The sequence below is a fragment of the Odocoileus virginianus genome, chromosome 28 (assembly GCF_023699985.2).
Source record: "Odocoileus virginianus isolate 20LAN1187 ecotype Illinois chromosome 28, Ovbor_1.2, whole genome shotgun sequence".
Lineage (NCBI taxonomy): Eukaryota > Metazoa > Chordata > Mammalia > Artiodactyla > Cervidae > Odocoileus > Odocoileus virginianus.
The window spans coordinates 7,693,211-7,707,840 of NC_069701.1; the positions used below are offsets into that span (position 1 = coordinate 7,693,211).

Genomic DNA, 14,630 nt, shown 5'->3' on the forward strand with positions numbered 1-14,630 from the left:
CTGTGAGAAATATCAGTAACTTCAGATATGAAGACGACACCACCCTTATGGCAGAAAGTGAAGAGGAACTAAAAAGCCTCTTGATGAAAGTGAAAGAGGAGAGTGAAAAAGTTGGCTTAAAGCTCAACATTCAGAAAACTAAGATCATAGCATCTGGTCCAATCACTTCACGGGAAATAGATGAGGAAACAGTGTCAGACTTTATTTTTTGGGTCTCCAAAATCACTGCAGATGGTGACTGCAGCCATGAAATTAAAAGACACTTACTCCTTGGAAGACAAGTTATGACCAACCTAGACAGCATATTAAAAAGCAGAGACCTTACTTTGCCAACAAAGGTCCATCTAGTCAATGCTATGGTTTTTCCAGTAGTCATGTATGGATGTGAGAGAAAGTCATGTATAGATGGTGAAGAAAGCTGAGTGCCGAGGAACTGATGCTTCTGAACTGTGGTGTTAGAGAAGACTCTTGAGAGTCCCTTGGACTGCAAGGAGATCCAACCAGTCCATCCTAAAGGAGATCAGTCCTGGGTGTTCACTGGAAGGACTGATGTTGAAGCTGAAACTCCAGTACTTTGGCCACCTCATGCGAAGAGTCAACTCTGGAAAAGCCCTAATGCTGGGAAGGATTGAGGGCAGGAGGAAGAAGGGGACGACAGAGGACAAGATGGCTGGATGGCATTACCAACTCAATGGACATGGGTTTGAGTAGACTCCAGGAGTTGGTGATGGACAGGGAGGCCTGGCATGCTGCAATTCATGGGGTCGCAAAGAGTCAGACATGACTGAGCGACTGAACTGAACTGGAATAACTGGCAAAATTTTAATTGAGTTGTTGGATTATATAGTAATAATAGATGTTGATTTTCTGATTTTTGTGGCTATATTGTGGTTTTATGGGAGACTATCCTTATTTTTAAGGCATTATGCTCTAAAGTATTTATAAGTGGTAAGGGATATGTCATCAACTTACCCTTATACAGTTTCTGGGGCTGGGGGGTGGATATTTTTATGATTCTTGGATCCTTGTAAAGTTGAAATTATTTGAAAAGTTTAAAATGTATCTCTAGCATTAATTTAAAAGGCCCAAGTCATAGGTAACCTACCAGGTGATGCTTGCTTCTCTGATTCTTGCTCCCACTTTGTGTCTGCCTCTAGAGATGTTTTTTGCAGCTTTATAATTTTTAAAGATTTTTAAAATATTGGGGGAGGGTGGAATGAATTGGGAGATTAGGATTGACATACACACTACCATATGTAAAACAGATAGCTAGTGGAAATCCATGGTATAGCACAGGAGTTCATCTCTGTGCTCTGTGATGACCTAGAGGGGTGGGCTGGGGGAGGGAGGGGTATGTGTATAAATACAGCTGATTCACTTTGTTGTACAACAGAAATTAACACATTGTACAACAATTATATTCCAAAAATTAAAATATCATAGCTGGCATTGTTAGGTATTTCGTAGCTTCTTCTGGCCATAATTTTAGGATATGGCAGACTGGCAGTTGTCCAATAGGATGTATTTCCCCCATATTTAGTACTAGCATTCCCTGAGTATTTCACTACACACATGGCCACCAAGCTGGAGACTTCATTGCAGCATGGTGCAGCCATGTGATTAAATTTTGACCAATGGGACATGGACAGAAATAATGGTACCACTTCCAGGTTATACTCCTTAAAAAAAAAAATGCACACTGGCTACCCTGCCCTTTTCTTCTGACTTGCTAGTTAGGAGATGATATCAGGAACAGTTGCCTTGGCTACCCTGCCCTTTTCTTCTGACTTGCTAGTTAGGAGATGATATCAGGAACAGTTGCCTTGACCCAGTGGTGTAAACCACAGGAGAATCTGGTAGAACCACCTTACCATCTTGGACTATGTACTCCTAGACTGTTTCTTGAAAAAATGGTTAAGCTTATTGTGGTGGTTGGCTGGTTGCTGCTGCTGCTAGTATTTAATCTTTGTTAAGGTGCTATCCTAACTAATAAAATTTAAATGAAAGGACTGACATACCACCTGATTTGGGGGAAAGGTGAAAGGAAGAGGAATAAAGACTCAAAGCCAAAATGAAACACTTCTGGTGCTGGCCAAGATGGAATAAGCACACCACAGCGTTTCTCTTCAACTGATTGTAACTGAACAGAATATAGAAAGCAAGTAGGACTCTGAAAAGCAAACAATAGCAGGGGGATTATGTAAGCAAGTCAAAACCTGAAGAATGATTAGCATAGTGATGAAATTACTGGTGACTCTTCTGGTTTGCCCTGAGGACAATCTAAGATCCGGGATGACACACAGAGCGTAAGCTCAAGAGAAATCCCCTCTTCCAGCCAGAGAACCAGGAAAAGGGTCCCCTGTGAACTAGAGAGTAAGGGGAAAACCCTTCTTGTCCTCCCCCTCCCTGGCGTGCTCCAAGTCAGGAGCTGAAGCCATGAACTGCAGTGACAGCGGTGATGGCGGTGGTGTGCCAAGGACCTGAGAAGCTGAGACAGCCTGTCTCCCTGGCCAGGGGAAGCAGGAGAAGGCACCCCACGGTCAGAAGTGTCGGATGAATCCCTGTTGTTTGCTTCTGTCTTGTCACTTACTGCTTCTCTTCTGGTTTGCCCTGGTTTGCTGAAGCTCCAAGAAAAACTCTGGCTTTTTAGACAGAGGACTAGAAATAAGAGACTGGAGAACATTAAAGAAATTCCAGAGAGGAGAAAGCTTGAGAAAGAAATCCCTTAATTCTGTGTGTGAATCGACACAAGTCTCAGGTTTACTCCCAAGCCGCACGTGAAAAACAGACCCAAAGAAACACAGACTTTGAGAATTATAGAAGAGCCAGGCAGAGCCCTTGCAGTCAGGTCTGACGGAGCAAGCTTTTGGAAGAGAAGAGGCCGACTCTTCTACCCACAGATGAGATAAAACTTACACTCTGAAAGTCAAGATTTTGCTTGCTCAAAAAAAAAGTCAACATCCTACAATGGATCTTAACAAGGTGGGAGAAATAGTTACCGGAGTTTTTTTTTTCCATTTATTTTTATTAGTTGGAGGCTAATTACTTTACAATATTGTAGTGGTTTTTGCCATACATTGACATGAGTCAGCCAAGGATTTACATGTATTCCCCATCTCGATCCCCCTCCCACCTCCCTCTCCACCCAATCCCTCTGGGTCTTCCCAGTGCACCAGCCCCAAGCACTTGTCTCATGCATCCAACCTGGGTTGGTGATCTGTTTCACTCTAGATAATATACATGTTTCGACGCTGTTCTCTCGAAATATCCCACTCTCGCCTTCTCCCACAGAGTCCAAAAGTCTGTTCTGTACATCTGTGTCTCTTTTTCTGTTTTGCATATAGGGTTATCATTACCATCTTTCTAAATTCCATATATATGCGTTAGTATACTGTAATGGTCTTTATCTTTCTGGCTTACTTCACTCTGTATAATGGGCTCCAGTTTCATCCATCTCATTAGAACCAATTCAAATGAATTCTTTTTAATGGCTGAGTAATATTCCATGGTGTATATGTACCACAGCTTCCTTATCCATTCGTCTGCTGATGGGCATCTAGGTTGCTTCCATGTTCTGGCAATTAAAAACAGTGCTGTGATGAACATTGGGATGCACGTGTCTCTTTCAGATCTGGTTTCCTCGATGTGTATGCCCAGAAGTGGGATTGCTGGGTCATATGGCAGTTCTATTTCCAGTTTGACAGAAATATAGATCAATGGAACAGAATAGAAAGCCCAGAGATAAATCCACGAACCTATGGACACCTTATCTTCGACAAAGGAGGCAAGGATATACAATGAAAAAAGACAACCTCTTTAACAAGTGGTGCTGGGAAAACTGGTCAATCACTTGTAAAAGAATGAAACTAGAACACCTTCTAACACCATACACAAAAATAAACTCAAATGGATTAAAGATCTAAATGTAAGACCAGAAACTATAAAACTCCTAGAGGAGAACATAGGCAAAACACTCTCTGACGTAAATCACAGCAGGATCCTCTATGACCCACCTCCCAGAATATTGGAAATAAAAGCAAAAATAAACAAATGGGACCTAATGAAACTTAAAAGCTTTTGCACAACAAAGGAAACTATAAGCAAGGTGAAAAGACAGCCCTCAGATTGGGAGAAAATAATAGCAAACGAAGCAACAGACAAAGGATTCATCTCAAAAATATACAAGCAACTCCTGCAGCTCAATTCCAGAAAAATAAATGACCCAATCAAAAACTGGGCCAAAGAACTAAACAGACATTTCTACAAAGAAGACATACAGATGGCTAACAAACACATGAAAAGATGCTCAACATCACTCGTTATCAGAGAAATGCAAATCAAAACCACAATGAAGTATATTACACGCCAGTCAGGGTGGCTGCTATCCAAAAGTCTACAAGCAATAAATGCTGGAGAGGCTGTGGAGAAAAGGGAACCCTCTTACATTGTTGGTGGGAATGCAAACTAGTACAGCCGCTATGGAGAACAGTGTGGAGATTTCTTAAAAAACTGTTACCTGAGTTTCTTAAAGTTCCTCAGGAGAAGGCAATCTGGTTACCAGACAGGACCTAAACATTCCTCAGTCTCCTGGTTGAATACCAGTATAATACACTCTCGACCACTAATGAATTCCAGCCAACGGTAAAGCATCTGCCTACAATGCGGGAGACCCAGGTTCGATCCCTGGGTTGGGAAGATCCCCTAGAGAAAGAAATGGCAACCCACTCCAGTACTCTTGCCTAGAAAATTCCATGGACTGAGGAGCCTGGTATGCTACAGTCCATGGGGTCGCAAAGAGTTGGACATGACTGAGCAACTTCACTTTCTTACAAAGTACTATGAGAGGGAAGAATTCAATTAAAACTATGTTTATCAAACTGAAAATTATCTATTTACACTAGCAGACTGTCAAATCAGCTCTGTTCAATCTAATCAGAAATGTTTAATGAAATAAAATAGAACTCATCAGAATCCACTGCAGATGGGTGGGGTAAGTATAGCCCGGTAAAACTTTTGTCTCATTATGTGTGTGCACAAGTTCTGTGTCTCAATATGAAATGTATTTCTTTTACTGAATCTTACTCAAAACATTTTGAAAACTGCTGGAGTATGTGTTTTCTAACAGTCATTCCAATTTCATTGCACTGTTTTTACATAGGGTCAAAGAGGAAGGCAAAAATGGGCATAGTTCCCTAGAACTGACAGGGCATTTTCAAAACCAAAGTCCTTCACTTTGCTCACTTTTGACAGTTTGAGCTTGTAATAACACTGAAGGAAAGCTGTTTAGAGTAAGAGTTCTTAACCTGTGGTCCAGATGTTCTAGGATACCCCTAATCACATGCAACATGTTGCATATGAAAATGTGCATATTTTTAGGAAAAAGTCCATATTTTCCATCAGACTCAAAAGATTCTCCACTGTCCAAAACATTAAAAACCACTGAAATTGGAACTCCTCTGATACATTAAGCTGGTCTGGCAGTATCATAGTTCCAGAAATGACAGAACTTAAAGATAGTAATTCAAATTGATATAGAAAAGACATTCTGTTTGAGTCTGGCCTAATAGCAGGATTGAACTAAAACAGTATTAGCAGTTAAGATCAGTGAACAAGGTACCAAATTAGGAAAACTTGCCCCGCCCCCCCAAAAAAAGACTGCATTCTTTTGTTGTATGAAATCAGCTGTTTAATTCAGGACTATAATAAAATTTGATTCTTAGAGACACAGACACAGAGAATGGACTTGTGGACACAGTAAGGGAAGGAGAGGGAAGGAAGAATTGAGAGAGTAATATTGAAATACATACACTACCTTGTGTAAAACAGCTAGTGGGAAGCTGCTGTATAACATTAAGGAGCCCAGCCTAATGCTCTGTGATGACCTAGACGGTGACATGGAGGAGGGAGGCCCGAGAGGGGGGGGATATATGTATAATATACTTATGGCTGATCCATGTTGTTATGTGGCAGAAACCAATACAACCTTGTAAAGCAACTATCATCCAAATAAAATTTTTTTAAAGTTCATGAACATCAAAAAAATTTGATTCTTAAAATGACTGAGTGATTTTTAAAAATTAGCTTTTATAACCTAGCTCACGTAACCACTTCTCCATCTTGGTCCCAACAGAGAGGAGCATAGAGCCTTGACATCTGTTGTCATGACTCCTTGTCAATCTTTACCTAGCTATTTCCTATTTCTCCTTAAAAACTCAGCTCAGGCCTCATCTCTCTCAAAAGCTTTCCCTGTCAAGCTAACCTGACTCAAGGGTTCTACCTTGCTTTTCCAAAACAAGCAATGCACAGCACTATTAGGTGTCTGCTTTGTTACAGGGAGATTTTCCAAGTCACATCTCTGCGCTACACTGTGAGTGCTCCCAAGGCAGGCAAGGACTGAAGAGGTCTTAATCTCCAGATCACTAGCTTGGTGCTTGACACAGACTGAGAATCAGTACTGCTACCCAGGGTAACACATTATAAGTTCAGGGATTTCCCTGGTGGTCCAGTGGCTAAGACACACATTCCCAATGCAGGGAGTCCAGGTTCAGTCCCTGGCCAGGGAACTAGATCCCATGGTTCACAACTAGAAGATCCTGTATACTTCAACTAAGACCCAATGCAGTCAAAATAAATAAATACTTAAAAAAAAAATTATAAGTTCAGTTCCTACAGTAAAAATATCTATGAATTTAAATCTTTTCACCTAAACATATCAAAATCGCCTAAAGTCTTTTTGTCTTTAACAAGGCTATATATATATATATATATATATATATATATATATTCATACAACACTATTATAGGAATTTATTATTTATTAGAGACAGAAGTACTTCAAGGGTGTGGCAGGGATGGGTTTTTCAAGCAAGTCAAGCAGTCCTGGGGACAGGCTATTGTTTCAAATATTGAGGATAATGGAACCCCCATGGAGGGGTCTTCTGGGGAAATGGAATAAGAGGTTAATACAGGATGTGGGAGGAGAGAGCTTCAGACAGTTCCAATCACCAGAGAGCATACTTGTTTCGATAGAAAAAGATAACATCAGCAACAAAATTTGCCCAATATCAATATAATTACATAAATACTTTCCCCTTAATTATTCAAGGCTCAAAACGTTCCCGTTTTGTATTTGGAGTAGGGCAAACAATGTTGTAGATTGTTGTTGTTTAGTCACTTACTTATGTCTGATTCTTTGTGACCCCATGGACTGTATCCCGCCAGGCTCTTCTGTCCATGGGATTTCTCAGGCAAGAACAGTGGAGTGGGCTGCCATTTCCTCCTCCAGGGGATCTTCCTGACCCAGGGATCAAACCCACGTCCCCTGCGTTGGCAGGCGGATTCTTTACCACTGAGCCACCAGGAAGGCACAATGTTCTTAGTGCCTCCCCACGTTTCTTTCTAAGAAAAACGCTGCAGGCAGGAAGCAGAGTGTCTAAGGGACTTTCGGCCTCGCTTTAACATATCAGAAATCCAGACATTGCTCTGCTTTGTTAATTGTTTCACCTGAAGTGGTAGGACAGGGCAGGGAGAGGAAAGCCAAAGGGTAAAGATAAATGAAAAAAGTTTTGGTTAAGAACACACAAACCATAGGAGGTGAAAGGGAGGTTCAAGGAGGAGGGGACATATGTATACCTATGGCTGATTCTTGTTGATATTTGGCAGAAACCAACACAATATTGTAAAGCAATTACCCTCCAATTAAAAGCAAGTAAATTTTAATTTCTTAAAAAGAGCACATATACCTTAACTGAAAATCAGTCCCTCAGCACAAAGCTCTTCCTCACCCATAGCACGTACAGCTTAAGAATGGATGCCAGGTATACACGGAATCTAGAAAAATGGTACTGATGAACCTATTTGCAGGGCAGGAATAGAGATGCAGATATAGAGAACAGATTGATGAATACAGGGAGGGTAAGAGAGGGTGGGATGAATTGAGTAGCACTGACAAATATACTACTATGTGTAAAATAGACAGCTAGCAGGAAGCTGCTCTATAGCACAGGGAGCTCAGCTCAGGGCTCTGTGATGACCTAGAGGGGTGGGGTGGGGGTGTGGGAGGGAGGCTCAAGAGAGAAGGGGACATATACATACATATATGTGTGTCTGATAACACTTTGTGTTAGTAGAAACTAACAGCACTGTAAAGCAATTATACTCCAATAAAAAAAAGTAATAAAAAAAAAGATTGGATGCAATGAGAGAAGAAAGTGGACCCTGGCAAGCCAGCCAGGCTCCCCTCACAGTATTCACTTATTCAAACAATAAACCTACAGTCAGTAGTGGTACAGAAACGGGCAGAATGGTGGAATGGTTGTCCAGAAGCTCACCAAGGGAAAAATATCCCTGAGATCCCAACAAGTCCCAGGTGTGTCCTCAACTAGAAAACTTCAGAAGCATTGCTATGACCACCTGAGGCAAACAGCCTGGCCTACCTTTGGGAGGTTCACACATTTCCAGCCTTGGGAAAATCTAGGGCTGGGGGAGGCGGGCTATGATTCACCATCACGAATTGTTCTGCAGTCAAGACTCATAGAAAGTATTTATTATGACACTCTTCGTTATAGGTGAAGAAAAATAAAGGTTCCTAGACAAAGTCACAGAGGGGGTGGTGGGTTGGGTCAGCACCCCTCTCAACCACAGTGAAGCGGGGTTCCATTTCCCAGTCCAGGCTCCTTGGGGGCCTGAGGCGGGTTGGGAGGGAGACAGGCAGGGAGAAGCCGTCTATAGGAATCTGATCTACTCCGAAAAGCATCGGAGTGGCACAGTAATTCTTTTTTTTTTTTTCCCCTCTAAAGTAAAAATATGAAGTTTCACCATCACCCTTAAAAAAAAAAAAAAAAAAGGACTTTCCCCAGCAGGCCCAGACCCTGGGTTTTAGACAAACAGCCTGGAGCCGTGCATGTACTTGTTCAGGGGCCACAGGTTGCTCTCGCCCCTGTTGGAGGTGCGCCTCTGGCACTGCTTGCAGCGCCGGTACTTCTCACATTGGTCCAGCAGGAAGAGCTTGTCGGAGGCCCTGCAGAGACGGAGGAAGAGCGGTCGTAAGCCAGCGCCCCCTGAGTCCTTGCTGCGTGCCTCGCCTGGAAGCGGCACCCAGGACTGCGTGCAAGAGCAGTGCAGGGACCCTGCCCTCCAGGAGCTTCCGGTCCATCCGTGGTCCCCAGCGCTGCCACCTGCTGGTCACCCCAGGAAGGGCATCTCCCGCATCTCCTTCCGGGTCAGTAACAGGCTCTGAGTGGTACCTTCCTGTCTGACCCCAAGTCCTCGCCCCTCACCCAATCTAAACCCTCAGAGGACACAGGCCCCGGAGTCACACAGTCAGCGCCAATGGGAAACTCCAGAGCTTTGGTGTTTGCTGTTGGCTCTGTGTGGGGCCTTAACCTGTCGAGCTTCCCAGGAAACAGCTTTTGAGAGAAGATCAAGTCATTGAGTTGCTGGTTATCAGCAAACAGTGAAGACAGGGAAGACTAGATTTCAGTGAAAAGACCCAGAGGGCCAGGAGCCTCTGGAGAGTGGAGGGCAGGAGAGGACGTGGAGACAGAGAAAGAGGACAAAAGCAGTTGGAAGCAGAGATGAAGGGATGGCAGTGGCTGCTTTTCCACTTAAGCCATTTTCCTCCATGATGTAGGACAGTCCCCATGGTGTTCCCCTCTACCCTATCAAAATTCCTGTACGGTGGGATTCTGTAAAAAAAAAAAAAAAAAAAAAAAAAAATCAATGATAATCCTCAAAGGAAAAAAAAAGACGGCCTTGTCAATGGGCAGGGGAGACCTACCTGGCTTCCTTTGGGGATAGGAAGGAGTATCACAAGCTAACTGCATACAAAGTGAAAGTGAAAGTCTCTCAGTAGTGTCCAACTCTTTGCGACCCCATGGATCATACAGTCCATGGAATTCTCCAGGCCAGAATACTGCAGTGGTTCCCTTCTCCAGGGGATCTTCCCGATCCAGGAATCGAACCGGTTGCAGGTAGGTTTTTTACCAACTGAGCTATCAGGGAAGCCAACTGCATACACATGAACCTTAAGTTTGCTTTTACTTTGTTTTCTTTTTAACAACAACCAATTCCTCCTCCCTGTCTGCTGTCCACTTGAGGCCCTGCCCACAGTTTGGCCTGTGTCTTCAGGTGAAAGGTCCATTTTGCTGTGTCCATGGAGAAGTCAGGACATCTTGACTCAAGTATATGTTGTGTCGCTATCCTTTATCGCGACATTAGCCAAGCCTTCTCCCAAAATCGAACTAAAATCTCCCTGACACTAATCTCATTGCCTTTTACCTGCTTTTTCACAACATTAAGAAAATGGTTTAAAATATCCAACTTCCCTTTCTCTTCCTCTTCTCTAGGCCACACAATCCCACTTCTTTGAAATCTGTTTTCCACATCATCCCTCATACTTTCATTGTCACAAAATATGGGTTCTGCCCATTAAAAAGATAGGTGAGGAATGCCTTAAAATCTAAAAGGAAAAGGTTAGTTACAGATCAAGATCCACTGTAACAATTTTTTATGATAAAACTGTTGATAATTAGCAATTGAATGTTACTTTAGTATTTTCAGGTTTTTGTAATGTTTGATTGTATAGACTTTGTTCCTTCAAGTTTTTAACATTCTATGAAATCGTACCTTACATGTGTAAAACATTGTCAATTTTTAAAGTATAATGATTTTCTATCTCTTTATTTGATCCCCCAAATTCTTGTATTAGCCAAGCCAGGCAAATGTTTAATTTCCCCACCTTAGAAATAAGAAAAAATAAGGCAAAAAGTATTAGCTGCCTCTCCAAAGTTAGTGTTAATTCTTAAAAACATCTAGATTCCCTGACTCTAGATTGTAGATAGATAGCAGGGAAGAGTGAGCAGGAATATAATACATTTCAGGAGGGTGTTCTTGGCTGGGCATCTCACTTTTCTGATTGCCAGTGTACCACAACCCCTTGACTCTGTTCTTATGAGACCATTCCATAAGCCTAACATGTGTTCAGGCAGAAACACTCTATTCCTATTTCCAGCTAAATATTTCCAAAGAGAATTTCCCCCCTCCTCCCCTCTCCCCAGGCCTCCCTAGCCTCCACAAAAAGAAAACAAACCTGTTAACACAGAGGCAAAGATCAGGACAAAGGTGGCAAACATATAGCATACAACATAGCAATCTCCATCCCAGGCCACAGGAATACTTCCCACTGAACCCAGAATTCTTTCCTCCTCACTAAGCTCTCTAGGCAGTCAACGCTAGTAAACTGAAGTTGACACTTAAAACCTATCTGTCATCCCAGGATTATCAGGAACTAAACAAGATGCAGAGGGGATTGGCTTTGCAAATAAAACTTCAGGTGCAATCAGGTATTACCTCTCAAAAGCCTTCTCCTCCAAGTCTCGCTGCTTCTTCATGACAGCACTCCTTTCCCAATCATCGTGTAAGCTTTGGTTGATTCTGTTCACTCGCTCAAGCTCAGCATTTCTGTCTGCCAAGTGCCTAGAGAGAACAGAACAGTCTGATTCCATTCGTAATACTGGGAAAGGCACCAGCCTATGGAGCCCCATTCCTTTTATTCTAAGTTAAACAGAAAACTTCCTGGTTTTGTTCCCCACCCTTTGAAACAGACTAATAAGAGACATGAACACTGTAAAAACATGGTGAAACTCCTGCAAATAATTTATGGATCTAAGGCCTTTCATCATCAATCTGGGTTTAAACTAGTAGTATTAAAACCTCTTTCCAATTAAATTCAGCTTTTAAATCCATCTACTTCCTTTGAGGCTAATTTTGCTGATCTGAAGATTCATCTCACATGGTTTCCCATACTTTGTTTTTTTCCTTTCAGTCTAGACTCTCAGCTGTCAGTTGTCGGCCCACCAGTTCTTCCAGTTTTACAAGACAATGTAGACAGGCATACAAATGAATGGTTAAAAAAGGAGGGAAACAAATGACTAGGCAAAAGAAAGTGAATGGAGAACGTATCCAACATTGTGAAGTAGGTCTTTAAAAAAAGTGTCTGATGAGGGTCACATCATCAAAGAAATGAGTGCAGTATAATATCTCCCTTTAAGTAGAGTGTTCCAGCATTCCCAATGTTGTTTCTACCACTGATCTCCAAACACATAGTCACGGCTGTTGTGAGTCACCCTAAACTGGCCTCTATATAAATGTGTCTCTTTCTTGCCAAGCTAAAACTCTTACAGTCAGTTCTCATTAAATTCTGGAAGGGACTTCACTGAATGTGACCATCGATTTAGCCTGCTGCTCTGAAGACTTTTGTGTTACAGGTACCAACCACCACTAGGTGTCAGGACCCGCTGATAAAAACCTGTCACATGCTTTGTGCTGGTTCACTTATTCTAAAATAGCATGGCCACATTATCCTCTAACAAGCGTTGATTCAATAGCTATTGTGTGGTCATTATGGAGATTAAGTAGGATAATGTACAGGAAGTGCCAGTTCCTATCACACAATGGGAAGTCAATGACTGAATGGTACTTATTATATACATTTTTCATAACTTTTTTATCTTTTCAGTTTTTTAAATTGCAGTAAAAAAATAAACCACATAAAATTGACTTTCTTAACCATTTCTAAACATACAGATATATGGTGTTAAGTGTATTCCCACTGTTGTGCAATCAGTGGGAATATATCTAACATATATAAAATACCTTTTTTCACCTTGCAAAATTGAAATTCTAAACCCATTAAACAACTCCCTATTTTTCCCTCCCCCAGCCCCTGTCAACTATCCTTCTACTTTGTCTCCATGAATTAGACTACTCTAATTATTACTCTAATTACCTTATGTAAATGGAGTCATACAGTGTCCTTTTTTGTGTGTGTGGCTGGTTTATTTCACTTAACGTAATGTCCTCAAGGTTCATCCACATTGTTGCATGTGTCGAACTTTCTTTTTAAGGTTGCATAATATTCCATGTATGTATATGCCACACCTTATTTATCCATTCATCTGTGATTGGATATTTGGGTTGCTATTTTTTGGCTATCATAAGTAATGCTGCTATGAACATAAGTGTGCAAATATCTCTGAAAGTGTATGCTTTCAAATCTTTTGGTTATATACACAGAAGTGGAATTCTGGAATCATACAGTTCCAGAAAAAATCTATTTCTGCTTTATTGACTGTGCCAACAAAAGCCTTTGACTGTGTGGATCACAATAAACTGTGGAAAATTCTGAAAGAGATGGGAATACCAGACCACCTGACCTGCCTCTTGAGAAACCTGTATGCAGGTCAAGAAGCAACAGTTAGAACTGGACATGGAACAACAGACTGGTTCCAAGTAGGAAAAGGATTAGGTCAAGGCTGTATATTGTCACCCTGCTTATTTAACTTATATGCAGAGTACATCATGAGAAACACTGGGCTGGATGAAGCACAAGCTGGAATCAAGATTGCTGGGAGAAATATCAATAATCTCAGATATGCAGATGACACCACCCTTATGGCATAAAGTGAAGAAGAACTAAAGAGCCTCTTAATGAAAGTGAAAGAGGAGAGTGAAAAAGTTGGCTTAAAGCTAAATATTCAGAAAACAAAGATCATAGCATCTGGTCCCATCACTTCATGGGAAATAGATGGAGAAACAGTGGAAACAGTGGCAGACTTTATTTTGGGGGGCTCCAAAATCACTGCCGATGGTGACTGCAGCCATGAAATTAAAAGACACTTACTCCTTGGAAGACAAGTTATGACCAACCTAGACAGCATATTAAAAAGCAGAGACATTACTTTGCCAACAAAGGTCCATCTAGTTAAGGCTATGGTTTTTCCAGTAGTCATGTATGGATCTGAGAGCTGGACTATAAAGAAAGCTGAGCACTGAAGAATTGATGCTTTTGAACTGTGGTGTTGGAGTAGACTCTTGAGAGTCCCTTGGACAGCAGAGATCCAACCAGTTCATCCTAAAGGAAATAAGTCCTGAATATTCATTGGAAGGACTGATGTTGAAGCTGAAACTCCAATACTTTGACCACCTGATATGAAGAGATGACTCATTTGAAAAGACCCTGATGCTGGTAAAGGTTGAGGGCAGGAGGAGAAGGGGACGACAGAGGATGAGATGGCTGGATGGCATCACCGACTCAATGGACATGAGTTTGAATAAACTCCGGAGGTTGGTGATGGACAGGGAGGCCTGGCGTGCTTCAGTCCCTGGGGTGGCAAAGAGTTGGACACGACTGAGCCACTAAACTGAACTGAACAATGACTCTAATTTTTTTTGAGAAACCACCACTGTTTGCCATAGTGGTTGTACCAATTTACATTCCCACTAACAGCAATGCCACTTTTAGGAATTTATCCAATAGAAACAACAAAACCAGTATAAAGATATATAAGAAGAGTGTTTAATGCGGAATTGGTGTAATAGCAAAATACCTAGAAATAAAGTGAATGTTCATCAATGGTGCAAAAATTAAACTATATAAGCCATATTATATATTATAGATAGTATGCTGTTATTAAAGAAAAATGAATTTTATATATATGTACTGACCTAAATACAAATTAATGGCACATTATTAGGTTAAAGAAAGGTTGGGTTGTAGAGTAATATATAAGATCTCACACACCTCATTTTCATTTGCAAAATGGAAGGAAAAATATATAATATTTTTTAAA

General features: G+C 41.4%; 1 protein-coding gene across 2 annotated transcripts in view; it reads right to left on the reverse strand.

Moving 5' to 3' along the window:
• Positions 1-8,512: 8,512 nt before the first annotated feature.
• Positions 8,513-14,630, reverse strand: part of CCDC81 (coiled-coil domain containing 81) — a 38,082-nt gene continuing 31,964 nt past the window's right edge. For both annotated transcript variants that reach the window (XM_020881254.2, XM_070457157.1), the window contains exons 15-16: positions 11,350-11,475; positions 8,513-9,019 (exon numbers count right to left, since the gene is read on the reverse strand). In XM_020881254.2, the coding sequence (XP_020736913.2) occupies positions 8,878-9,019; positions 11,350-11,475 (268 nt within the window). In that variant the 3' untranslated portion in view covers positions 8,513-8,877. The remainder of the gene's footprint in view (positions 9,020-11,349; positions 11,476-14,630) is intronic.